The sequence below is a fragment of the Thamnophis elegans genome, chromosome 3 (assembly GCF_009769535.1).
Source record: "Thamnophis elegans isolate rThaEle1 chromosome 3, rThaEle1.pri, whole genome shotgun sequence".
Taxonomy (NCBI): domain Eukaryota; kingdom Metazoa; phylum Chordata; class Lepidosauria; order Squamata; family Colubridae; genus Thamnophis; species Thamnophis elegans.
In genome coordinates this window covers 49,082,920-49,110,390 of record NC_045543.1, presented here as the reverse complement: position 1 = coordinate 49,110,390, position 27,471 = coordinate 49,082,920, and the positions used below count along the sequence as shown (strand labels likewise).

Genomic DNA, 27,471 nt, shown 5'->3' with positions numbered 1-27,471 from the left:
TTTCCTGCTATCACGAGGTAGGCCAATATTTTTATTTTTCACATTTCTGAATCACCCATCTTTCTTAAGGATATATTATTTACATATTGCAAAAAGAGGAAGGGTTGCATTAGATCATTGCTTGCCTACGGGTTCATGGTGTGAGATGTCGAAGAAGATATTTCTGAATTCCTAGCTCATTTTTCCACAATGCAATTATGCTTCTTAAAGAAATAACTCTTGCTACATATGAATTGCAACCTAACTTCAGGACTAAAGGAAATTGTATTAAATCTCAATTTAAGTGGATTGTATTGTGGGAAGTTATCCAGCCCTCTCCCAGAAAAAGGAAATATCCTAGGAAATATTGAAAAGGCAGAATATTTCTCTGGATGTGAAAAAGGAAGAAACGTGTTTTAAAAGGCAGAACAGCTGCCTGCAGCTTCCTGCCCATCGCCCTTTGTCAAATGAGCCATTAAAGCCTGAGCTAGTCCACTTTACATAATAAAGAGTTTTCCCGTTCAGCTCCAGAGTGATAGGATTAAGGCATGATAATATTGGCCTTTTACCCAACTCGCCACATGGCATCTGAGATTTTTTGTTTTTTGTTCAGGGCTCAAGCCATGTGCCCCTATCCAACAATAAACCATCTTTCCAAGCAGCCTCCATGTCTCCAGTGTCTTTTTCCCCACTTGGAGCTGTTGAAAGAAATGTCCTTCTGGGTTCAGCTCCAAGTGGGGAAGAAGACACTGGAGACATGGAGGCTGCTTGGAAAGATGGTTTATTGTTGGACAGGGCCACATGGCTTGAGCCCTGACTAGAAAAGGTGATCACATGTTTCAATGTTGATGGAGAAGATAAAAGGGCTGAGGAAGGGGCTTGCTAGGCATTTTATACACTGTTTAGTCCCACCTCTCTGTTTCCTGTTCCTGTGTAAGAAATGTATTCTGATTGGTTGTCAGACTCCCATGGTGCCATGCAGGGGGCTACTCTCTAGGCTGTTTTGAATCCATAGATCAGTTCTCAGATGTCATGTGGAGAGTTGAGTAATATCCCTTCCCCCTACAGCTGCAGGGGAGGAGTCTTTATTATGTAAAGTGGGCTAGCCTGGCCTTCTCAATGGCCTATTGACAAAGTGTGAATGGGCAGGAAGCTACAGACAACTATTCTGTCTTTTAAAGCATGTTTCTTTCTTTTCACATCCAGATAAATATTATGCCTTTTCAATATTTCCTAGGATATTTCATTTTTCTGGGAGAGGGCTGGATGATAACTTCCCACAGAGCTGAACCCAGAAGGACATTTCTTTCAACAGTATTTACAAATAATGTATTCGCATAAAAAACACGTATCACAAAACCAATCTTGAAAAATCATTGGTATGTATTTGAAAGAGGAATGCAAATTTTTATTCCCTTTGCTTTATCTTACTTTTGTAATGTAAAAAAGGAAGTAAGAGAAAACCTTGATTTTGCAAAATTAACTGCAAATATTTAAACAATCTTGTCTTCAATTTACTGATTTCAAACTGCAAACCTCATGACTTCACTGCATAAACAATTCGTCATTTCTTACCAATATCCCGCGCTCTTCCAAAAATGCTTCAACTCGCCTGTAGGGCGAGAGAGATCCACATTTATATGGACAGACCCCACAGTCGCTTTCATTAGGATCAGGCTCAATAACTCCGCAAAACTCCATGTTTTATCCGACTTCATAGCACAACGGATCTGAAATCCTCCCCCCTCCCCCCTCCAGTTGCGCTTGAAGCCACTATCCGGCACATTCTATTCTTCAAACGGGGGAGCAAGTTGATATCCAAACTATCATTAGCTATTTTATCAAGCTTTACCACCCGATTTCTTTGCTAATATAGGGAGTGTATTTCATGAGAAAATGGACATTGGAGATATTACTGCCTGTTTTATTCCATAGTTGCTGTCACCATATTTTTTGCCAATAACCCCCCCTTTACAAAATATGGTCGTTTCCTCTATTTTACTTCCTGCTTTTCGTCCCAGCCAGAAGGAAAAGTTTCCATCCGATGCTAAGCTAAAACCAGGTTGAATGGCGCTGCCTCGCATAAACAAACAAACAAACAAATATTTACTGGAGTAAGAAACCCCCAGCCAGAACTAGGGATATGTTTTCGAGGAAACTGCGCTGGAAGAGGAAAAGGCTGTAACACTACAACTCGTTTACTGTGAATAATGATCCATTTTGCTTAGGGCTTGCCAAATATTGGATCTTATTGCCTAGGAGTGAGCAAGTTCCGTGCATAGCTCATTCAACTTCTGAGATAACGTGAGAGTGAGCAACAAGCGGCTACCATTAATTTATGCTTAAATAAGTAGTGCGTTTAATTATGCCATGCAAGCATATGTATCCATCACTCATATATTGTAGTTATATTGTAGCATCACTCGTATATTGTAGCTAAAGGGTGAGAAAAGTTGACTGCGTGTTTTTCTCTGCTATGTAGCATATTTTTTTATATTTAATTGACCCCATGAGTTTTTATTTATTTTGTTTACAAATTAAGAAACCCCACATAATTCTACAACTTTTATTTAATCCCCACTGAGTCTTTTTAACGCCACGCGGATACACATCCTTTTCAAACTGCGATCAGTTAATCCTATATGCAATGGGATTTAGTATTTATAACTGTTATAAGAACGATTCCGGCCAAACAGGATTCATTTTCGAGGTAACCATTCTAGAGCTGTGAAGTCTCAATGACGCTAAACTCATTTACTAGCGAGCAGGTTCCATTGGAGTCAATGGAATTGATTTCCGAAGCAGCCTTCCTGAGTAGAGGCACTGGACGCAGCTATTCCATACAGCTGAATGAAGTTAAAATGAAATCGGATCGCTCTTTTATAAGCTTTCCTCAATTTCCCCATCCGTCCTATGTTTAACTACAGACCTTCCTTTCTCCTCTGGCTGTTGGTTTTTTAAAAAAAAAATTGGCCAAAGATATCCTAGCTTGACAACCAATCATCTCATGCGAAACGCCAACGGTTGAAGTTTTTTTTTTAAAGGCGAGCGAGCTCCACCCCTCATTTGCTTCTCTCCCGTGGATTGGCTGCTTCGGCAATGCCGGAAACAACGCGCCAATGCGATGGACCAATCATAAGGCGCACAGGAGCAGCCTGTCGTTCGATCAAACTTTTCTCTGAAGTTTGAATTTTGACGGTGGTGGCGGCCGCTCGTTTGAGTCTTTGTTTGGATTTTACTTGTAGCGGGAATGGCGACGCCAACAACGGCCGTCTCTAGGCTCCACATGGGGAAACGTCTGCGGGAAAGGTAAAAGGATGAAGGGTTTTTCTGAAGCCAGGTTGTGTCGTGGTGGGAAGGGAACAGGATTTGCCTCTGGAGCGCTGAGCGGCTAGCCGGACTTCTCGGCTCCTTTGGGAGTGAGCGGGGGAACCCCTTTGATGCCGTTTCCCCTCGTAAAAAGCAGCCTCGGAAGGTTTCGAGGAGGCTCAATATGTCTCAATAGGGTTTGCCATATTTTGACAGCTAAGCAGTGAAGCTTTATATTGACTGGGCCTGGTTACAATTCACGCCCAAAGACCAGGGATATTCAAAGAAATGAGTGGTATAATGAAATTTGGAGTATGGCAACAAATGATACATTAACAACTTTAAAAAGGGATGATTAAAATAAATTAAAGTAAATAATTATAATGAAATAGGGGGGATTTTATAAAATCAGTGTTGGTGGAAGGCAAAGGGAATAAACCTACTCAAGAATATATGTTGTTTTGGAGGGGATAAGGGCACAATTGGAATATATTGTATAAGAAAAATAAAGGGGGGGGTCTCCAGTGCACTGTATTATGAGGTTTTTTCCCCTTTCCCTTTTGTCTTTCTTTTTTGTATTCAGTTGTATATGTACTGTTTGTATTATTTGTGTTTAAATAAAATAGACCAGGCCTATGTACTGGGAAAATTAGAAGAAAAGAAAATGATAGGGAGGTTTTTTTTAAAAGGAGGCAGTGGTTAACCACTTATATTTGGCTATGAAAAAAAAAACAAAAAAACATCATGGGTGTGTCCCAGGAGTCAAACATGAAGTTCCAGGATGTCTTTATCGATTGTGGGTCTTTAACCTACATAAAGTCATCAGGTTGCTTTGGGAAAGATGTCCTGGGGCTTCTCCGTCTATCTCCCCCTGCATATTAGAGGATGATAATATTGGTTTATTTTACATCTTTGTTTCAAAAAAAGGGGTGGTAGGGCTTCTGAACTCCTAAAAGCATTATTGTAAGTAATTTAGCTTTTGTTATTAAGCATCCAGTGTTTTCCACTGAGATTTATAGTTGAGTGGAAATCTGGAAAAAAACTATTTTTGTATTCAATGAAATTTCTAGCCTTCTCAATCACTGAAAGACTTGTATCCTTTTAAACCTATTTTTGATTAGGTATTACATGTATTGTACTTTTGTACCTCTAATAACAAGTTTTGAAGAGCCAGTTTGGTATAGTAAGTTCCAGTTCCACCTTAGCCATTGAGCCAGCTGCGTGACTTTGGGCTGCAGTAATTACTTTCTCCAAGCCCCAAGGAGGAGGCAGTGGCAAATAGTACAGAAAGCCTTGCCAAGAAAACTGCAAGGACTTGTCCAGGCACTTATCAGAAATCAAAAGTACAAGGCACAACAAGAATCTGAAGTCTGGGGGCATGTTAAATATATTTAGAAAAAGAGGGTGCACATGTATACTGTCAGGGCTATTCTCTCAAGACCCTGATGTACATGGACAGGATTAAGTTCCGTCTATAGATTAGGTACCCTGTTTTAGTCACTTCTAAACAAGTTAGAAGCCAAGTTTGTCCTTAGTTTCTTGTTCTTTCCAGGGCACCCAGATCACTTCATGGCCACCAGATCAAAGAAGAATTCAGGGTTTGACATTTTTTGTTTTAAATAAATGTATTACATTGATATACAATATTAATATTAAGTTGATGGAAATGAGAATTCTGAGGTAGGGAGCAGATCTGAAGAAGCTTATTGGATGAGAAGGGAAATGTCTTCAAGGAAAAACAAAGTCCAGTTGCCTTTTCACAAAGCACCTTTGGGAGGAAGGGCAATCCTTGCATTAAGTGTCATCATGGCATTGAAATTACTCTTTTCTTTTTCAGTGAAATTTTGGCTTCTTCCCTGGTTAATAGTGTGAATCAAGCACTGGGAAAGCTACTAGATTTATGGAATGCAATGGGAATTAGCAAAGAGCTGCAGCTTGAACGCATGGAGGCTGCAAAGTTGCACATTGAGGTATGGTTCAGGGTGACAGCCTTGAAATGTAAAGTCTCTCATGTGACACTGGCTTGCATGAAACATCTAGTACCAGTTCCCGGTACCCATTTTATGGGGAAATTGCATTTGGTTGTGTGATGTGATATTGGGCATCAAATTGTATGATGTGATATTGGGCAGCAAAGCCACCAGAGGGCTGGACAAGAAATAATGGTTGGAAACTAATCAGAGAGAGAACCAATCTGGAATTAAGGAGAAACTTCTTAACAGTGAGAACAATTAAGTGGAACAGCTTTCCTTCAGAAATGTGGGCACTCCATCACTGGAGATTTTTAAGAAGAGACTAGACCAGTGATGGCGAACCTTTTCGGCTCCAAGTGCCCAAAATGGAATGTGCATGCGCCAGAGCGCTGGAAACCCATCAACCAGCTGACCAAGTGTGCACGTGTGCACTGGCCAGCTGTTCTTCAGGTTTCCAGCACATGCATGCACACCGGCCAGCTGCTCTTCACGCATGCCAGAGCACTGGAATCCTGAAGACCAGATGACCAGTGCGCACATGCGTGTTTTGGGCCATTTTTTGGGCCATTTTCAGGCTATTCTTCGGGTCAAGTTTGGAAAAACAAAACATGGCCTGAAAATGCCCCAAATATATGGCCTGATTTTGGGGAGGTTTTGCCTGTTTCAGGTTGTTTTCTGGTGCTCTGGCAGCCAGTGCGCATGTGCATGCCGGAAAACAGAACAGCAGTTGGCAACGGCACATGTGCCCATAGGGGGGGCTCTGCTTGCCACCTCTGGCACCCATGCCATAGGTTTGCCATTGCGGGATAGTGAACCTATGTTTGAATTTTACTTGTTTTAAATGGTATAGGTTCTCTTACTTGATCAGGCGGCTGGATTAGAAGAACTTCAAGGTCCCTTTCAGATTCTACTCTACTCTATTCTTTATTCTATTCTTTATTCTACTCTTCTCTATTATATTCTTCTCTATTTTATTCTTTATTCTATTCTTATCTATATTATTCTTTATTCTATTTCTATGTATTTGTTGCTCTATTAGAAATTATGGTTTCATTGAAGTAAAATAGGGGGTTAGGATTCAGGCAGTCTGCCTGTGACCATGATAACATGATTATCCCCAAATAACCATTTTTAGCACAATATGTTTTAAATACAGTACTTCTGTAAATTTAAGATTCATTTTCAAAAAGCTCCTCCCAAAATCCAATATGATTTCCCCACATACTCAGAAATGTCATGACATCAGTATAACATGGCAATTGCATTACTCTGAGGCCTCAAATGTGTAAAGTGGCTGACTCAGACAAACAACTCGTAACAACTGTGAAAGTATATGGACAATGCCACATAAAGTTTCTGAAATGTATAACATGCTTGGAGAGCAGACTATTCTGCTTAATTCTATCCTTCTAATGATAAAAATTCAGGCTTTTCAGAGATTTTGAAACTAGAAAAGAAAAGCTACTTGATGGGAAGATAATAGGAAAAAAAGAAATAAAATGGTACCTGAATTCTTTGAAATACAGCAAATTGGAGAAGGGGCACCTTATCAAATTCTCTACCTTTTTTCTATGCCTTTTGTTGTTGATAATTTCTGTGCAAAGAAGCTCTTTGCAATTTTTATGGAAAATATGTTTGTAGAGGTTTGATGCTATATTCAAATAAATATAGCATTTCTTTTTGTAAAACCTTGGTGTTTTCAGAAAGGGGGGTTGTTACTCTAAGGTATATTGTGTTTCAAGTAAAATTCACTTGTTTTTATTATATTATCCCCTTTGGAAATGTGTGAAAAACATTGATGTGCTTAGGACAGCTATTTAAAAGCTTGGAAAGCTGGCCTTTGAAAGATGCTTTGTCCATCATATCTCTCTAACCATACAAGTGTAAAAGCATCTGGAACAGTACAGTACTTTTTTCTCCTGCAAAATAAATTGCTCAAGGGAAGAGGTGTTTATCTTTAAAGTCAGTCAATTAATGCAAGTATCAACCTGTCTCTGAGCCACTTTAATATAATTTAGATCAAAGTATTATAAACTAAAAGCCTACTAATCAATTACAGGTACAGTTTTTCACTTTTTAGTAAGCAGTCATTTTATTTTCCAAATGTATGCCTCTGATTGCAACATTTGGTTTGTAGCAGGAACATAGATAGATCAGTTTTGACCATTCTCTGTTTTGTTCTCATGCATCACATTTGCTTTCATTGAAGCCATGTGGGAAATGCATGAGGGATACAGAGGAAAGCGAGTCAGAAAAACTCTTCATTTCATTCATGAATGAAAGCCTTGATTGACAACAATCTGATACCTTTTTTGACTGCCCCTGGACACATCAAATCCTGGGCTAATGGACATAGGCTTTATTTTAGCTATGGATTCTGATCAAATAAGAAGTTCAACAGTTAGATCGGTTATAAACCTATGCTGAAATTTTTGGGGTATTTCTGGACAGACGCTATTGAATGAAATGATTGATGAAGAAAGCAGTTTGAAAAACAAAATTGAAAATGACATTGAAATTCAGAAAAATCAACTGAATGTACTCAGATACCAACTTGGTCTGGATCCTTACAAGGTAAGTTCTTTTTAGTTGCTAATTGTTCCCAAGAACAGAAAACTAAAGTGATATTAAGTTGGCATAGATGACTTTTATTTATAACTAGCTGATGACCAGGTGTTGCCCAGATATTTATAGACAGGGAGTCATTGAGAGGGCCTTTTCTTCCTCCTACTCCCATGCCCATAATCCCTGCCCTCTCCCTTCCCCCTCCCATGTGCTCCTCTTTCTCGCCCTGTCTACGATCCTGGCATATTGCCCCAAATCCATCAGGCACTTCCCCATTCGTCCACTGAAGGGGGAATGTCATGGCTGGCTTTCCAGAGCAAGCTGCAAAGGAACTGACATCACAGACAATTGATTCTCTAGGATGCCCCACTCACTCTCCTTAATGAGCCAGGCATTCTAGAGTTATGCTAAAGTACACACACAGCAGGGGTGTCTCTCCTCTTTTCTAAATGCTAAATTGCTTTTTTTTTAAATGAATATTTAAAAAAACAAATAATAAATTAAATTGAATGCAGCTTGTTGACAGCGACTGAACATTGTGAAATGGGGACAGGAATTATCTGAGGGATTTCTTACTTTTTGGAGCAAACTGGGAAACTCATCAGAGATCTTCTGCTATTTGAATAATTTGGGTTTTTTTTTTTTACCCTGTGCCCAGATTTTATAAACAAGGCTCAGCAGCCAACATAAAGCAAATTACTCTTGTAGGAAGTTGGTTAGCAAAAATAATAAATGACCATTGCAGCCTCACCTCACATCTAGCCACCTATATTGGAGAAAATACCAAGAACCAAGTTGTAAAATGCCAACATTAGTACATGGATGATTATGAATCATCCATCGGTCTGCTGAAAGAACCATGTTTTAAGGTTTTTCCTTACAACCAGAGGATCAGGGCCACGTGGACTTTGTGGGTGGGCTGATATTATTTCATAGCTTGGAGGTAGCCATAAAAAGGTGTGTTTCTAAGGTCTAATTGTAATGATGGAACACAGCCTGCTGTACTAGATCTAGTAGAACAAAGAGAAAACTTACTGGAGGCCATTCACAGAAGTGCTAAATATATCTATTTGCTGTATAACTTTACAGGTTGATGATGGCTTAACTATCCTTCAATTAGAGAAGGAATATCGGCTGGCATTAGACAATGCTCTTAAAGAAAAAGAGGAGAGGCTGGAGAAGTTGACTCAGCTACAGCGAGAAGATCAGGCATTATGTACAGAGCTTTGTGTAGTCCCTTACTACATCCCTACTGGCAGTATTCCAAATAGCACAGAGCTGGAAGAAATAAAAGAACATATAACAAATCTTCTGAAAGTAAAGGTATGGCACTGATTTATATCCCTTCATTAGCAAGTCAGACTTTGCAGTCAAAAATAAGCTAAATGAACATTCTGCTTTCTTGAGCAAAAAAGAATGAGCATTGTGAGTCTCTGTTTTGCATCCCACCTAGAACAAAAATCCTATAAAGTTTGCTGCCAGAAGATACACTTTGACTTTCATCCAGACTTTATGCAAAGAATTTGTAATCAAATTAAGCATGAAATGAAGGAATATGCAGAGTTTCTATTTTATGATTGATAGAAAGTCAACTAATACCCTCTTGTTACCAAGTTATTTGTTGGGACAGTTTTCCTGAGTATCTTCAGGGTGGTAGCTCCTTAGCTGGACCATAAGTGATTTATTTATCAAATTTATATGGCTGCCCATCCCACACAGCTGAACAGCTTACAATAAAACCAACAGCTGAAACAGTATACAAAATCCAAGTAAAACAAATATAAATAAAGTGATCACAGAACACATTACAATATTATGCATGATGCAGCCAATGCATGGAGTCACTGTTGCCCCAGATCCCCAAGTTTGTTGAAACAGCCATGTTTTAAGGGGACTGTCTATCTACCATGGTATTTCATGGCCTGGGTTATATGAGCCAACAGGCCTTTTCAACCAATCAATCAAATTATCTTTTAAGAGCCAGAAAGTATGTTTTTCTGCTGCAGTCTCTGCCCATCTTGTTTGTTCTTGACTCGGTGGCGCAGTGGTTAGTGCAGTATTGCATGCTACTTCTGCTGACAGTTCAAATCAAATCCCACCAGGTTCAAGGTTGACTCAGCCTTCCATCCTTCCGAGGTGGGTAAAATGAGGACCCCGATTGTTGGGGGCATTATACTGACCTATAAACCACTTAGAGAGCGGTGTATAAGTGCTATTTGTTATGTTTTTTTCTTATTAATACTGTATTCTGTTTCTCCTGTGATATTGGAAGTTGTGCAGTTTCTAAATTGTATAAAATTGAATAAAATAAGCTCTTTAATTTGATACATTTAAACTATTTGAGTTATTTATTTAAACAGGAACAAAGATTAGAAGAGTTTCATAAACTGAGAAGAGAAATCAGACTATATAGTAAAGAAATTGGACACACACCTGATGGGACACTGGAAAATAATATATTATGTGATGATGAAGAAGAAGGATATATTTGTCTTACAAAAAAGTATCTTGAAGATCTTCAGCAGTTTGTCAATCAGGTTGGGCTGCTTATGTAAAAGACTCTATTCCTATGAATGAATCGATTACTTGAACTATTAATTTGCAATATTGTTTAAAGTTATGCTGCATAAAAAACAAGGCTCCAAAATGAAAGCATCTCAACTTTTCTTGGTGCAGATTCATGGCATTTATAGCATATGGATTATCTGTCTGCTGTACTTTGTAACATTACAAAATTAAGGGCTGATGGTAAGGATGATAATAAATCAAGTTTTAATTAATTAGTGTTTTCTTTAGTTCAGGCTCATCTTTTGGATCTTAATATCAGCAGCCTTTGCAAATGATTGACAAGGTTAAGATTATGCTATTAAAAGACATTTAATAGCATTTTAGATACTGTGTTGTGCAGTCCTTTACAACTTTTGAACAGACGTGCATGTGTGTATACATACAGAGAAAGAGAGATTATGTTACAGTATCAGCCATTATCCTTCACTGAGCAAATGAAGACAGAAACTGCCTCTTTTTTCCTATTGACTCCTACCTAGTAAACCTGGGTTCTATTTTGGATCTGACTTGCTGTTCCTCTTAGGCTACTATTTACAGAGAAACAGAGTTTTTATTTATTTATTTGTATTCCATCTTTATTATTTTTACAAATAACTCAAGGCTCTGAACATACTCCACACATCTTCCTCCTTATATTTTCCCCACAACAACAACTCTGCAAAGTGAGTTGGGCTGAGAGAGACCAAGGTCACTCAACTGACTTTTATGACTAAGGTGGTATTAGAATTCACTCTCTCTAGTGTCTTAACCACTAGACAAAACTCTTACTTCTCCACCCTTTTTGCATATACTTATTTGAGTGTGCGTCTTTAGTTGCAGAAGAAGAAGTCATCTCTAATGGCCACCAAGGACGTCCTGATGAAACAAGTTCAGCTTCTATGGGACAGACTTCAGTGGCCACAAGAAAAGCAAGAAAGGTTCACGAAAATGACCAACCAGTGTTCCATCTGTGAAGCCACGAATATGGTAATAGAAGGGGAATTTTGACGTCTCTCCACTACTAACATAAATGTAGTAGGTGAAGTATATTTTGTAACCATCACAATTAATGGTTTCGTTTTGTTTTCATTAGTGGGAAGAAGAATTACAAACACTGGAAGAGGTGAAGAAGGAGAAAGTTAAAGAAATTATTTTGAAAGTCAGGCAAGATCTTGAGAGCTATTGGCAGAAATGCTTTTATTCCGATGAACAAAAAGCTGCGTTTCAGCCCTTATATGATGGTAATTCCTTGTAGCACATGTTTATAAATTCAAAATGTAATCATTATTTGTCTTATGCATGAGAAGTCCTATGCTTGAAAGCAAATAAGTGCGTTTTGTCAGGCAAAAGAGATGAGAAAGTATATGGTAGGCTTGCAGTGGGCAGGAGCTACAAAGGATGGGTGAAAAAGTAACTTTAAACTTCCTGCTGGCTTCCCCATTGACTTGTGGAAAGTTGGCAGGAAAAATATGAAATCATTATGACTGCAATAAGCTGCGATGGTTTCCAGATCACAAATATGTAACTGGGAATGCTACAACATCCAGAACTCTGAGAACTGGTTATAAGTCTTCTTATTTCAGAAGCGTCATAACTTTGAACACAACCCAAGAACTATCTGTATTGTTTATTGGAATAGTGGGATAAATGTTTAAAAGTTTTCTCTGTGTCTGTTACTCTTTGTTTTTTTTGCTTTTTAACGAAAGTTTCCTGATTTATATAGACAATTTCTCAGAAGAATTGTTGTATCATCATGATGAAGAATTGATCAAAATAAAAGAGATTTATGAGGAAGCCATGTCTCTTTATGACGGTGTTCATAAATGGGAGGCTACTCTGGATCGCTTCATTGAACTGGAGGTAAATGCTCTTTCAATGCTTACCTTGTTTTTAGTTGCCAGGGATAATTTATTATTTTTAATTTTTTTACGGCAAATGCTATTTTCTGATATGAGTTAGAACACTGTATTTGTCTAGTGCTGGTATTTTCCAGAAGGGTTATAATAGCTCCCCATTGTCCCCAGAAAAACAGATTTGGAAAATGCCAACCCAGTAAGCTGAATGAGAAGAAAGTTATTTGATTGTTAAAATGTAGATGCTAGAAAAAGGATATTGCAACTGTGATAAAATTCATGATGAAAAATAATAAGCTTTTTGCCATGAGATTAGTGAAGCTGGTTTTAGTATCCAATTATTGATTTTATTCTTTATAACTGCAAGTTTTAATGGACAGAGAAAAAACCCAACTCTAAATTTCAATCAGAAACCCTATTTATTTGAGAAATTACCATACTGTTAAAATCTGGAAGTCTAAGAGCCAAGGTGGCGCAGTGGTTAAATGCAGCACTGCAGGCTACTGCTAGATCAGCAGGTCAGCGGTTCAAATCTCACCGGCTCAGGGTTGACTCAGCCTTCCATCCTTCCGAGGTGGGTAAAATGAGGACCCAGATTGTTGGGGGCAATATGCTGACTCTCTGTAAACCGCTTAGAGAGGCCTGAAAGGCCTATGAAGCGGTATATAAGTCTACTGCTATTGCTATTGCTATTACAGGGTTTTTTTCCTAGCATTCCTAAACCTGATTCTGGTACAATAGAGGCAGTACTATAGGAGAAGAGCAGATAGCTGGGTGGTGGTGGTAGTTAGGCACATCATCAGCCTATAACGATTAATGTCAAAGAATCAGGACCATCTGTTAGGTTGTAGCATAGAAGACTTGTTCATATTTATACACAAGAATCTAGTCAACTAAAGTTCAATACTAAATTGGTGCCAGATAAGAGTCAGCAGAATTCAGGCGGGGTTGGACTTGGACCGATTTTGGGAACGTGACAACTCTAAGCTAAGGTGCTTTTTTGAAGACACAATTGGATATTCTGGTTTTTCTTTGAAGATGTTTTCCTTCTCAGCCGAGAAGCTTCTTTCAGCTCTGACTAGTGGGAATGAAAGTATTTATATTCCTTACAGACAGTTAATCATTTGTGTTCTTTGAGAGAGTCGTTGAGGCCACTTGAAAGTTTATCTGTGTCCTCAGAGTCACCAGAGTAGTGCAAATGTGTGGGAGCTTTCTTAACAACTGCTGAAAGAATTGATTTGAAGGCTCCACACCAAATGGGTGTGATAGACGGGAAGGGACAACTTGCCACAGCCAACTCGCCACAGCCAACTTGCAGAGGCCCAACTCGCCATGGCCAACTCACCGCAATACAACTTGTTGCAGGACAATTTAATGATTTAAACGGTCTTAATTATTTAAAATAAATAAAATATTTTAATTTTTGCCATTCAAATTTCGCTCTATCCTTCCTTTTGCAGCCTCTCTTTAAATTCTATTCCAACATATCTTTGATATTAGTGTAATTCTTGTTCTGCAGCAAGTTGTCCTGTGGCGAGATGGCCATAGCAAATTGTCCTGCAGCGAGTTGGCCATGATGAATTGGCTGTGGCAGGTTGGTCATGGCGAGCTGCCTGTGGTGAATCGTCATAGACTCCAGGTGGATTGCTTATTACTAAAAGTGGCAGAAGGCATTCTCCTTTCTGCAGCCAATGCAGCTAATCCCACTCAATGCTTTCAGGAACTGAATAGGATATATTAAAACATGCAGCTTCAGCTGGTCCTCAAAGTATTGTGTGGCTTCAGTGCTTTGTCTGGTTGAGAAAAGAGAATTTTTTCCCCTTCATATCTAGGGGTTATCTTTACGTCAGTTATTCTCAACTAGGGGGTCTACCTGTATCTAAATTGAGAAAGTTTATTCATCTAGAAATATATGATTTTTTTGTTATGCTAGTATTTACCTCAGCCATTTGATTTTACTTTGGTGTATATTTTCAATTTTTGCTGGTCGCTGACTGAATAAACCATATTTCATTTCATTACTTTGATGTTATTCTTGGAATTCTTAGACTTGTCTGATTTGTTTTCTTGTTAAATTCATCACTAAAATAAACGCTACTCTAGCATAAGTTGATGAAATCAGAAAATTACATCCAATACATACGCAGTAACCATTATGCTTTGGCTGTTCGCCTGAAGGACGATCCCTCTATGAAAACGATCAGTAGAGATACTGAAGTTGCTACCCGTAAATACATGTTTGATTATTCAGTATATTAATCTATTCAGTGTTTGTGTTTTAGAAAAAATCAACAGATCCAAGCAGGCTCCTAAACAGAGGGGGTAATCTGCTCAAAGATGAACGCGAAAGATCGAAGATTCAAAAGCAGTTGTCAAAGGTAAAATGCCAGGACAATTTTTTCATAGCTTCTCGCATTTGGGTATATGTGTGTTTTGAGATGAGGATAACTGGAAGATATTAGCGATAGTGAACCTTGAGTATTTGAGACAAACATAAAATACTGTTAACAGTACAAGTTAAAAGAGCTGCTATGTAACATGAAGTTAAGTTAATCATTCTGGCTCTTTTATTCTAACTTCCTTTTATAAGGCTCTTTGGTAGATTACAAAAACTTCTGTTTATGTAATCCTGTCTCTAAAGTACTCAAATGGGAAATTTATGTTTCTACTGACATACATCTTTGAATCATTGATGATTTGTTTGCATTGCATGTTTTAATATAGTTAAGGCGTAAAAAGTTTTAATTCTGATGTATTAATGAACTGATTTTGGATAAGCCTTTTTTATACTTGAAACGAATTACTTGGGCACTTGGCTGAGTTGTTTGGCTATAGAAATGGAATAAATAGTTAAAATTCAGAATAATTAATATAGACATTTCTTTTGCAAATTTAGTTAGGAGAAGAATTGAAGGAAAAAATTGAAAATTGGGAGAAGGAGCATAATTCAGATTTTCTAATTAGAAGCCAGAGGTTTCTTGATTACATGACCCAACAGCTGCAGCATTATAAACTTAAAAAAGATCAGCCCAAAACAGTAAGTTGTTATTCATTATTTCAGTGCTTTTATTGTGGAATAAAGTGATTTTCATGCTTGAAAACTGGTCTTTTACATTTTTTTTTAGCTGTAAGCATCACACTATGGAACAAATAATTCTGAAATTTAGGAAAGTGAGTTTTTTTTTAAAAAAAAAAACTAATTATACTTTTGCTATCTTTTTATCCCCCTTCTACATGTTTTGAAATTGCTCAAGTGAATTCAAAGCATGGTTGGCATTTGTTTGCAAATACATTAGGGGTGAATTTTGGCTAGATTAGTAATGGTGGTTTAAATATAATTAATGTTTGAAGGAGAGTATGAAAACACAGAATGGTCAACATGCTTGTCCATCTTTTAACAATAATGAAAAGGTGAAGATGACCCATACCTTTCTGTGATGGTCATGGTTGTCTGTGTGGATTGGATGTAGATTTGTGTAAAATGTATCAATATTTACTACCTTAAAATGACTTTATGTTTCAGTCAGTGAAGCGGGAGGAATATACAACTCCAAAAGGAGCTATGAAAAGATCTGCCCATGTGAATACTCCAACTACAAACAAGATACGCAAAGTAAAATATTTTAATATCCCAGGATATCCCCAAAATATTCTGTATCCCAGGAAGCAATTGTTGAGTTTTCTCTCCAGACCTATAAATTACTCCCTATCTTTTTATTTTTGTGTTTTTTTCTGGGCAGGTGAGCAGAGGTTCAAGTCAAATGCTAAACTGAAACAACCCACTATTTTCAGTTTGTAAACTGTATGGGACTCAAAAGTACTCTTGGAAATAAAGATTATGTTTGAAGCTGGCCCTTTAGTTATCAGTTTTCAATTTAAAAATAAAATAAAACAATCTTAAAATCGGTGGGAACGTGGAACCTGACAGATATCTTGGGAATTTTAGCAGGTCCATTATCCCCAGGAATGTCTTAAATATTTCTGCCAAAGTTTCAGAATAGCCATGTCACTATTCTGCACAATAAGTGAATAAATATATTAGGGTTGTATTTTGAAAGCAATTTCTAGATTATTAAATACTTTTTAAAAATGAGACAAAATCCATTAGACTCCTAACTTGATTGTCTGTAGTATAGGCCACAATAAAACGTTATTTCTGCTCAGTAGTTCTAACATCATGAGTGTCAAACTTGATCATGTCACGTGACATATTGTGATGTTTTTTTGCCTTTGTAGAGCTGGGGTGGGTGTGGCCTGTGCGTGATGCATCCAGCCCGCAGGCCACCAAATTGACCCCCCTGCTCTAACATGTTATAAATCAGCTAAGCACCATGGGCTCCATAATCCAGATACAGTTGTTGTCTGCTAAATGGCAGGAAGAGGGGTTTTTTTTTGTTAGATTTTTTTGTTGTCTTGATCTAGTATAGTAGTCCTGAAAAAAAAAGACTGTTAAAGGTATTTTTAAAGTTTGAGATAACTTAAGAAATTACGTTCTTGGAGATTAGTATTGGGTTTTAAATATGCTGCTTATTGAAATGTCCACAAGTTTCTTATTCCTGACTAGAACTATTCTTTTTTTCAGGTAGCCTCAAACCTAACTGTACTTAAAACATCCAGTTGCAGTAACATAACAACCAATTTTGCTGTTCCTAGTAAGCAGCCATTTCAAAACAAAGTGAGTAAAGTTATCACATTTCTTTTTAAAACTTGGGCTGGTTGTTGAATGTAATACAATAATGAATAGCTGTATGTTTGAGTTTGGAGACACAGTGCAACTCCACTTCTTGATCAACATTGGCTGGGTTTCTGTCCTCGAGGGCAAGCCATTTGTGGATCCCGAGCCAGCCTGATTTATACTCCTCCCTGATTGCTCTATTATTGGCCCATCTATTTGGTGATTGACATCCCGGGAAGTCCCCCCACGCCCCCGGGATTAGAGAAATACACTGGGTTTTGTTTGCAAGCTTCGACCTAAGCTCCTGAATCAGTATAGTTTTGAACAAAAAAAGCAAAAAAACTGAACTTCACTTGAATTGATGAGTGTTAATAATCTTTCCATAAATGCTTATTCAAAACTAACTTAAGTTCCACTCATTTCTTGTTAGTTTTAGATATTAATGGTATGCAAGCTTTGCTTTCTATGTTTGTATGTAAAGTATAATTAACATCTTTAACTGGTTCTGGTAACATAATTTTTATTGTAAAAATATATCAGGAAAAATTATTTACTTTTGTGCTGTGTATAAGAGGTTAGATATTTTGGGGTTTTTTTTGAGAAAGAGTTTAGTCTTATTTTACCTTAGTAAGCAAATGACTGTGCTGCCTCTTGTAATGTTACTTTTCAAAGTTTATTTGATATATATACATACATATAATCCATATTGATCAATCTAAGAATTGAATAGATTGGTGGTGGAGGGGTTAGAATGCAGTATTGCAGGGTAACTGACCACAGTCTTGAGTTCAATCCTGATGGGGCTCAAGATTGACTCAGACTTCCATCCTTCCAAGGCTGGTAAAATGAGTACCCAGATTGTTGCAGGTGGCAATATGTTGATATTGTAAACCACTCATATTGCTATAAAGCAGGGGTCCCCAACCTGTGGGCCGCAGCCTCTTAGTGGGCTGTGAGGCAGGGGTGGGTTGCTGCCCGCGTTACTGCCGGTTTGGTGCATGCGCACTTCGTGTGCGGGCACTCCATGCCCGTGCAGTTACCTTTAAATAGGTCTGTGCATGTGCAGAATATTAAAAAATGTCAAAAAAACCCTGCTACTGGGGAACCGGTTCGGGGGCGTGGCGATCCTGCCATCCCTACCAATTCAGTGATCCAGTCGAAATTTCTGCTACCAGTTTGCCGAAACTGGTAGCAACCCACTTCTGCCGTGAGGGGTTTGCAATTGGGCTTCAGAAATGGCCAGCAAACACACACAAGCATTCTCACTTGTACAAACAGCGGGCAAGCGTGAGTGCACGCTCCATTTAAGTGAATGGCAAGCACACTGCTCACGCAAATGGAGCTGCATATGTGCAGAACCATCCCTTCTCCCCCCCCCCTCCCTGCCAATCTGCAAAGATGGAAATGCTGGGGTACTCTGCTGTAAAGCACTGGAACAGTATACTGTAAGTCTAAGTGCTATTGTTATTTATTTTTTGATATTAAAGGGCTTTCCAGACATAACAAAAATGTTTTGACTGCTAGTCAATGAAAGCTCAGCTGTTGTCTTATTGATCCTAGGAAGTATGACAAACAGAGTTATGATGAACACTGCAGTGGTCCATTTTTTGCCTACAAAATATTTTACAGAAAATATTTCATATCAACCATAACAACAAAGCTGAAAATGTTAAGAAAAGCTCTTAGCAGGTGTTCGGTTGTTGGATTTATACAAAATTAGTTATATAAAAATTCATTAGACCTGCAATACTAAATGTTTAGGAGCAAGACTTTCCAAAGTGAATACTGAATGGAATCTCATATTCACATATTTTTAGAAAAGTAACTGAGATCAGAATTTTTCCATTTCTGAAAAAATACTTCTTCATAAAATATGCTTGCATAAGATTTGTTGAAAATACTGTGTACAGTTGAAAAGATTATGTTTAATACAGTTTTAATTTGCTAGGGAAACCTAGTACAGAATGAAGAATATTCATGATATATTATGATTGTTCATGTAACAAATAGAAGAATGTAAAAAAAATCCTTCAGCTGGATGTAGGAAAGTAAATACGTATATAGTTTCAAATATATATATTTAATTATAAGTGAGAAGAATTATGATTTGCTTATTGTTTTATGCAAGGTTAGGGTTAGATGTTTCTGAACTTTGAATATATATCTGGAAGTAAATTCTATCATAGTACATTAGATAGGACTTACTTTCTCCTTTAGGTATGCAGAAACCAATTGTTTCATGAATGAGATGTTGTTAGCTTTTTTCCAGAGTATTTTGATTAAAATACTGAATTTAAGCAGACTACTCATTCCCCCGAAACATTACCCAGAAAGCTGTCTCTTTATTAGTATATTCTCTGTGAATCAAGGATGATCCCATTTTAAATAAATTATTCAGCGAAAATAAAAGATCTGGTTTACCTTTCAGGTAAATACTGTATAAACATGAAAAAATATGGTATAAACTTAATTGGATGGGTTACTCTTAATTATGTTTAATAATTGATTGATGACATTCAAGTGATAACTCAAATGGCCAATTGAAGCAGACTATCGCTATAAATGCTATTCCTTTTGTTGTCTCTTTATTCACCTTTTACGTTCTTTTTAAAAATTAGGCTTTTTTTAACCAGCTAGATGAGATGATGAGTTGCATAATAATTGTGTAAGATATGAAATAGATTTTATAAGTCATGGTTCTAGTTATCAAACAAATCTTGAGTTGTGTTCAACTATAAGAACACTTCTGGGAAATGTTTGGAATATGTTTGAATATTATTAGCTCGGGTTGGTAGTTAGGCTGTTGATTTATGCTTTGAGCTTGGCAATTTGGTTGCAAACATTTTGTCACCATTCAAGGAGACATCTTCAGTGCATTTTGAATTGTGCTCTGTCAGATGCAAATTAGTCTGAATGTTTGTTGAATATTTCTGAGTCATGGTCTGATTTTGGACTGTTTGATTGGTTGGCTGATGTTGCTGGGCTGTAGTTAAGTACCATCTGTGTGATGTAGATTAGGATTAGAATTTTATCTGGGTACTTCTGAGTTCTGGTCTGATTTCAGCTTGTTTGATAGTTTGAATGGCAACTGACAAGCACAACTCAAAATGCACTGACCATGTCTCCTCAAATGGTGATGAAGCATTTGCAACCAAATTGCCAAGCTCGGAGCTCAAACCAACAGCCTAACTTCTGGGAAGTTTTCTTCATAAGAATTTGCTAAGATAACATAAGAATTGCCTTCTACCAGAATGGCTTTTTTTCTTATTTTTTTAATTCTAGTAGTGGTCTCCCATCCAAATACTAAACCATCTGACCTTTTTTGGCTCCCCTGTGTCCCATGACTCAAGGCAGGCATGGTTCTGCAATTTGCCGTGCCAGTGGTTATCTGAAATAATTTTCAATCAAACTAATAACCTGTAAAGCTGTACAGTATAAATATTGGGTCGTTTCCCTGTAGTGAAAAAGCTAGAGAACAGACACTGGAACATTACTGGAATAATTTATATGCTGTCAAACAAGACTCTTATTCATTGAATGTAAGAAAGGCGGTAAGAGCTAAGATATAAGGCCTAATCAGATATGCTGCTAAGGGGACAACTTGGAACAGTTTCCAAATGATAAATGGAAAATAGTTTACCAATAACGTTTCCTGGCAAAAAGAGCAAGTAACGAGAAGAGAAATGGAAATGTATGAATCTTAAAGTTCATTCTGAACAGGAGTTATTTTCAAGCTTTCGCTTAATAATGAAATTCACTTTTTAAATTAGATGCAATTTTTCCTCCTGTTCTACAATAGCTTATTTACTTGGCTATATTTTATATTTGATGTAACTTGAGACTAGGTGTGTATTACATTTTGCAGACTCCTTCCAAAAGCACACCTCTATATTCCCTGCACCAACCATCATTAGAAGAGTGCAAGAAAAGCAAATCTGCCAGCCAACCTAGTTATTCAGATTTTCTGGTATGTCTAACTTGTGTTTTCTTACTGCAAAAATTCATAGGAAATAAGTAGAACATCTGGAACAATGTGTACTTAATATTGGTTTATTACAGTTTAATAATGGTATTGATAGGGGCCAGGAGTTTTCTTAAATTATTGTCATCTTAGGACAGGAAATAATCATTGGCTGTGTGACTGTTTTGTATGAAGGGAATGTTAATCCTTATCCTGTCTGGGATTACAGGTAGTCCTTGATTTAACAACACAGTTCAAAGTTACAATGGCATTGAAAAAAGTGACTTATAACCGATTTTCCCACTTACAATTATTTCCCCATGATCATGTGATCAAACTTCAGGTGCTTGGCAACTCATATTTATGACAGTTGCAGTGTCCCATGGTCATGTGATCACCTTTTATGATGTTCTGACAAGCAAAATCAACGGGAAAGCCAGATTCACTTAACAATCAGGCAACTAACTTAACAACTGCAATGAGTCACTTAACAACGGTGGCAAGAAAAGTCGTAAAATGGGCCAAAACTCACTTAAAAATGTCTCACTTAGCAACATACATTTTAGGATCAGTTGTAAGTTGAGGACTACCTATATTTGAAGATTGCTTCATGAATGTTGAGTAACTCAACAGAACAAGGGCACTCAAATGCAGTATCAACTCAGTTAAAAATAATAGTCTCTGAACAAAATATTCTCTGACCAGAGGAAACATCGATACTGCATTTCTGCTACTAACACTAATCAACTAAATTTGATTTTGCTTTTTTATCAAGGAGACTTCATTAGCAACTATGGGCTAATAAATCATTACATTTTACATTAGCTTGGGTTACAAGCCCCTTTCTTTGGTCTCTTTTCCAAAATAGCAGTTTTGATTAAATCCTATTTCTAACTGCACCTAAAAACAAATATGGAAAAAGAGAGCTCATTTAATACTTGCGTGAAATATTCTCAGTTTCATATATCCCAGTTGGCAATCCAGCTATTATATTGAGAATTTCTTGGCACCCCATGAATTTCAAATGGTTTTCTTGAACAATTCTCCATTCCAGCTTATTTTTAAACATGCCCATACATCTGAAGCAAGGTTAGGTGCTTTTCTTTCTTTCTTTTTCTTTTTTTGCTGAGGATCATTTTATTCGTAGGAAGATTTCAGCTAATGTGACTGTTAAAATATCCATCTATCTGCTCGTTAAAAATCATGCTTTGCTCTCCCTGGAAAAAGAATCCATTCTAACTAGCTCCAGATGAAAATTCTGCTCTACTCTTTTCCCTGATACTTTCCCCCCCAGAAATATAGTTTCTTTTCTTGTGGTAAAACTCAATTATCTACATTCTTTTTACCACATTTTTCATGCCAATTTCTTTTGAAGTGGTTGGTTTACTCCTTTCACCAACAGCAAATGCATGTAGTCACCAAGTTGTGCCACACATTAAAAGGAAAAGACAGCATATGATCATATTAAAATAAACTAAAAAACCCATTTGAAAACTGATAACTTCAATCTCGCATTGAAGATCCATATATACTTTGCATTTGTATAGCCTCATTATTAACCAGATGCAAAAGCATGTGGTTAATTCAGTTTCAATTTTACTAAAAGTTAGTAGCTTCTCTTTAAAAAAATACTGTTGTAATACATATTTTATGTAAATGTTTACATTATAGAAAAAATATAATGTAAAATACTTATACATGTACACATATATACTATTTTTGAATTTTACACCAATATAAACAGGGTCCAAAAGATTTCCATTGTGATATGAGTTATCTAACCAAAACATGGATAACTGTATTTTGATATTGCTGCATATCAAAACTGAGGCAAATGACACATTGAAAATATGATTGTTTAGGATTGATGAAAATTGCAGACTATGCTCTTTTGATTCAATCTATGTTTATATTTTTTAACTATTTTTCTTCTCTTTTCCCTTTTTAATAGCTTTTTTTCACACATATTTCTGTTTACCACTAAAAAAAGTCCAAAACTTTCAACCAATCCATTTTCCCCTTGATTACTTTTTTGCTTTTTTGTCAGATTATACTATCATATCATAATCTTTTCCCCATTTTCTAAAATAATATAACATTCAAAATACTGAGGCAACATGATGCATGTTCAGAGTTCTTTCATTAATTTTCTAATTTCTACAAGTAGTCCTTGCCTTATGACTATAATTGATACCACAATTATGGTCATAAGTCATTGTGGCATCCTCATTACCAGAAGTAATTTTTCAAGACATTTTGTAGCAGTCTTTAAAGGAACATGGCAGTCATTAAATGAACCTATTCATTTGAAAGGGCTTTTTTTTCTGCTAGAAATATCCCAAATTGTCATGGAATGCCAGAACTGGTCATAAAGGTAGCCTACCTAACATGCGGTCATGTGATTGTGAGGTATACTGTGACCATTTCTGATAGCCAGGAGTGCTTAACAAGCTGTAAAGCACCCATTTCATGGCCGCTAATAATTTTTAATCGTAAAACTGCCAGTCTTTAAGCAATCCCTTTTCTATCCAAATCTAAGATTTTTATTCACTCCAGTGAGTGTAGTCAGTAGTTCCCTATTTCATCAAACCTGCAGATTTTCCTAGTTTATTTTACTTAATGATTTAGTTATGTCTTTATTGGTTTATGATTTTGCTCTTCACTCTCACGATTCTCTGCAATCTTCATTTTGAACTACTTCTATGAATTAACATATTTTTCGGACTATAAGATGCACAGGTGTATAAGACGCACTAAGATTTCAAAGAGGTAAGTAAGAAAAAAAGTTTTTGTTCTCCCTGGCCCCCAGGAGGGGGCATTTTTCCCTTCCCCCAGCCCTGCTGAAGCCTGCAGAGTGCTTCTGGGGGTGAAGGAAGGCAAAAACACCTCCGTTTTTTGAAAAATGGCCCGTTTTCCACCATTTTTCAGAAAAATGGGATGCGGGGGCAGGGCTTCGGGAGGCCAAAAATGGTTCTATTTGGTTCATAAAATGCACCAGCATTTCCACGCTCTTTTTGGGGGGGTGCATTTTATACTCCGAAAATTGGGTTTGTCATCTTTTTCTTCAAATTATTCTCCTAAATCCAAGGATTTGTTTAGAAACAAGTTTTTTTGGTTTGTTTACCTGATATTCTTTTGCTTCTCATCTCCATTTCTCTGCTTCCCAATAATTTGCTTTGGATAATTGGTTCTGTGTGAAATTCTCTTCTGTGCCTTGTCAAATAATGTATAAATGGCATGAGAGGGTGACCTGTCCCTCGGTGATGAAATCTTTAGAAAATGTTTAATATATTGAATTACACTGTTAAGCTAGAAAGAGCTGACTAGAATAGTGCTACTCTCAATAATTTTATTACTATTTGGAGTATTGTGAAATATAATGAATAGTGCATAGCACTATTACAGTTTAATTCTGCCTGGTAGTATTATGGAACCATCATGATTGAAGTTTTAGATAGTTGAAAAGATTTTATCCTGAATTTAATTCCACCAAGCAATCCCACATAGACTTAAGCATATGTAGGCATGTACCTCCCATGAAATCTTGTGGGAATTACTTTGGAATAAATATTCATAGGATATCACTGTTAAATAAAAAGTATTTTAAACATCAAAGTAATTTCAGGTCACGGCAATTAACCTATAATGCCCCAGATATTCCTGGTACCTAACAGCAACCCAACCAGCATGGTGAATAGTAAGTGTTGCTGGTTGGGCTGCTGGTCACAAATTCCCTACCATCCATCTTTAGGTGTTCTGACAGAGCAAGTCACTGACTTCACACATCATACTAAACTATAGCATGGATTACTTGGTTTGCTTTGTGTAGAGCACATCATTTATTTTTTTTAGCTTATATCAATTCTGAGAACATAGTGTCGTTAGGCTTGCAAAATGGGTGCTGGGTGGATTACCCATCATAATATTGCAATCTGGTGGGATATAACTAGTTACAAAGCCTTGGCTTACCAAAAGATGTCCCGGCCCTTGTTCTAACAACCCTGCTTATCTTTCCCTATTTCTAGACGTATGTAGATAGTTCCATACAAAGCACTGTGCTGCAACTTTGCATCATGCTTTGGGAACATTATTGAAAGTAAAGACGATGCTGGCAGTTTGCTTTGCAACTTTCAGTTTTGTTTTTTAATTAAAATGTTTTTGTCAGGTGAGGCAGAAAGTCCCTCCCCCCCCCCCGGGGGTAGGGATGTGTTCTGTAAACTCAGCCAATTTTGATTGATTCAGTAAGCTCTGCAGGTAATCCTTTCTTACCAACCCAGCCATCGGTTCAGCAACATTTGACGTTACAATGGCACTCCAAAAGGAAGACTTTCAACCGGTCCTTACACTTATGACTTCTGCAGCATTTCTGTGGTCATGTAATGGGATTTGCAGGTGCTTGCAACTGGGGTGTATTTTTTGGTGGTCGCAGCATCCCTGTCATCACCATTTCCAACCTTCCAAGTCAGCTTTCAAGAAGCAAAATCAGTGATTTTGACAGGAACTGACAGGAAATTACAAGTCATAGTAACATGACTGATGTTATGCTCATTAAAGACCACAGATGATTTGCTTTATAACCAGAGCCAGAACTGATGTCATAAGTCGGTGTGGTCACTTGATCACATGGCACAGCAATGGAGTTGCTGATTCCAATTGCGGTTAGTAAGTGAGGACTACCTGTATTTAAGCAAGCCAGAGCTCAGTGCAATATGTAATGTGAACATATTCACATGTATTGTTGTTGGAATCACCAAAACAATAGGATCATCGGAATTACACCTTTATTGAAGCATGAAGGAGAAATGCATTGAAATGTAAACTGATTTATGAATTTATGTTTTGTTAGCTCTACTGCCTATTTTTGTTTGCCTTGCTATATTACAGAAGGAACTTGCAGTTAAATCAACCATCAACAACAGGATTTTGAATTCCACGCTCAAAGAGAATGTGGAGGGATGAGCCCTACTTGAATTCTTCTCTTATAAAGCTCATCAAGTCAATGGGAACTGTAACTATATAATGAATGAACACTCCATAATTACATAATAAGATACCAATTGGTCACCTTTTTGTAACAGTCACTATTTCATTCTGGTTATATGTATATAAAATGTCAGAATACTAATATAATAAATGCTATTTTTATGGAAGAACGACTTTAGCAAACAGTAAACTTAAAAAGTTTTCCTTATATATCTTCAATGCAGAGTAAACGTACCAAATGAGGGGTGTATGATTAAAGGAACAATTATGTACAAGTTGAAGAAGTGTGATAAAAAGCATGTGTACTGTACAGTATTAGAAAACCCTTGTTTTATTTAAGAGAATGTAATATATGAAAGTCAAGTTATCCATTGATATGTTTTCCTGTTTTCATGATTGACATTTTACTATTACAAAATAAGTGTTTTATGTAAATGTAAAAAAAATAAAAAAGTTTTAATTCAACTATTTTGAAAAACAAGGGTTTTTTAAAAAAGGGAGCTGCTTCCTCTGATAATGTTTATATAGTAGTAATATATGCTGTGTTGGAATGCATTGGAGGCATTTCCCCTCAAACCATCAGAATATTTTGCCACAGGAATTTGGGAGGTACCCATGGTAATGCTGGCTATTCATCAAGCAATAGTATGTACTTAATAATAACGTTAATTTCTGAGATGGCTTTGATAAAATGGCTTTTTTGTCACATTTTTTTAAATTATATTATTTATACATATCAATGCTTTAATGGTGTGATACCTGGGTATCATACACTTCAATAAAAATAAACATAGTATCATTACTCAACATTGTTACATTTCATTTTCATTATTTCATAGTATTTGCATATATCCTTTACTGCCATCCTTCAATTCTAACCCTTCTTACTCTTTTGTGTATCTTAATATCGTTACACACACACACTATAGTTCTCCCCTTATTTCTATCTCTATTTTATCTTTTTTCCCCTTCCTATCACTATAATATTCAAAGACATGGTAATAACAAATATATTCTTTCATTATCTAATCACCTATTGTTTAATTCTAATCTTTCACTATGAATCTTATATTTATATCACTATCACACTACATACAAATCAGTTACCCAACTTATATAATTGTAATATTCATACACATTATTAAAATACTTTCATGGCATATTTAACATAGATAAAATCACAATCAATTGCAAAAGGCAGCTTTTCTAGGAACAGCTTAGGTCCTGTGGATACCTTTAACACCATAAAACAACAATATCTGTCTATCCCAAGTCCTTAGGAAAGACTGAACAGATGGACAAAAATGCCAAACCTAATCTAAATATCCAACTGTGTGTGAGCAATCATAATAATACAATATTATCACATAATCGTACCGTGCCATGTCATTATCAGCACATTGGTGGTGTACCAAAAAGCCTTAGACAACAATTAGAAAATCTGCACATTGACAAAATCTCAGTGAGTCAATTACAAAAGGCTATACTACTTGGATCTGTGCTTATATTATGGTAATACATTATGAAACCTTAGGTTTTTATCAAAAAGCTGGTCTCCATTGAAGGCCAATACGAGCTAAAGAACTGCCAGCTATCATTTTAAGCTGTGTATATATTAATACAACA

At 36.8% G+C, this 27,471-nt stretch overlaps 2 protein-coding genes across 5 annotated transcripts in view; one reads left to right on the top strand and one right to left on the bottom strand.

Moving 5' to 3' along the window:
* The window catches only part of IDUA (alpha-L-iduronidase), a 67,093-nt gene extending 65,367 nt beyond the window's left edge, over positions 1-1,726 (bottom strand). For all 3 annotated transcript variants that reach the window (XM_032213495.1, XM_032213496.1, XM_032213497.1), the window contains exon 1: positions 1,555-1,726. In XM_032213495.1, coding sequence (XP_032069386.1) covers positions 1,555-1,697 — 143 coding nt within the window. In that variant the 5' untranslated portion in view covers positions 1,698-1,726. The remainder of the gene's footprint in view (positions 1-1,554) is intronic.
* Positions 1,727-3,143: 1,417 nt separating this feature from the next.
* LOC116505330 (protein regulator of cytokinesis 1-like) lies at positions 3,144-26,580 on the top strand. Of its 2 annotated transcripts, XM_032212503.1 has the most exons (14): positions 3,144-3,288; positions 5,126-5,258; positions 7,713-7,835; positions 8,916-9,149; positions 10,187-10,363; positions 11,208-11,360; positions 11,467-11,614; positions 12,097-12,233; positions 14,509-14,604; positions 15,123-15,263; positions 15,750-15,839; positions 16,809-16,901; positions 20,767-20,868; positions 25,747-26,580. In XM_032212503.1, the coding sequence occupies exons 1-14, from the start codon at positions 3,230-3,232 to the stop codon at positions 25,819-25,821; spliced, it is 1,761 nt and encodes a 586-aa protein (XP_032068394.1). In that variant the 5' UTR covers positions 3,144-3,229; the 3' UTR covers positions 25,822-26,580. The 2 variants fall into 2 exon arrangements, with proteins under 2 accessions (XP_032068394.1, XP_032068395.1); XM_032212504.1 differs by lacking the exon at positions 20,767-20,868.
* The last annotated feature ends 891 nt before the right edge of the window (positions 26,581-27,471 follow it).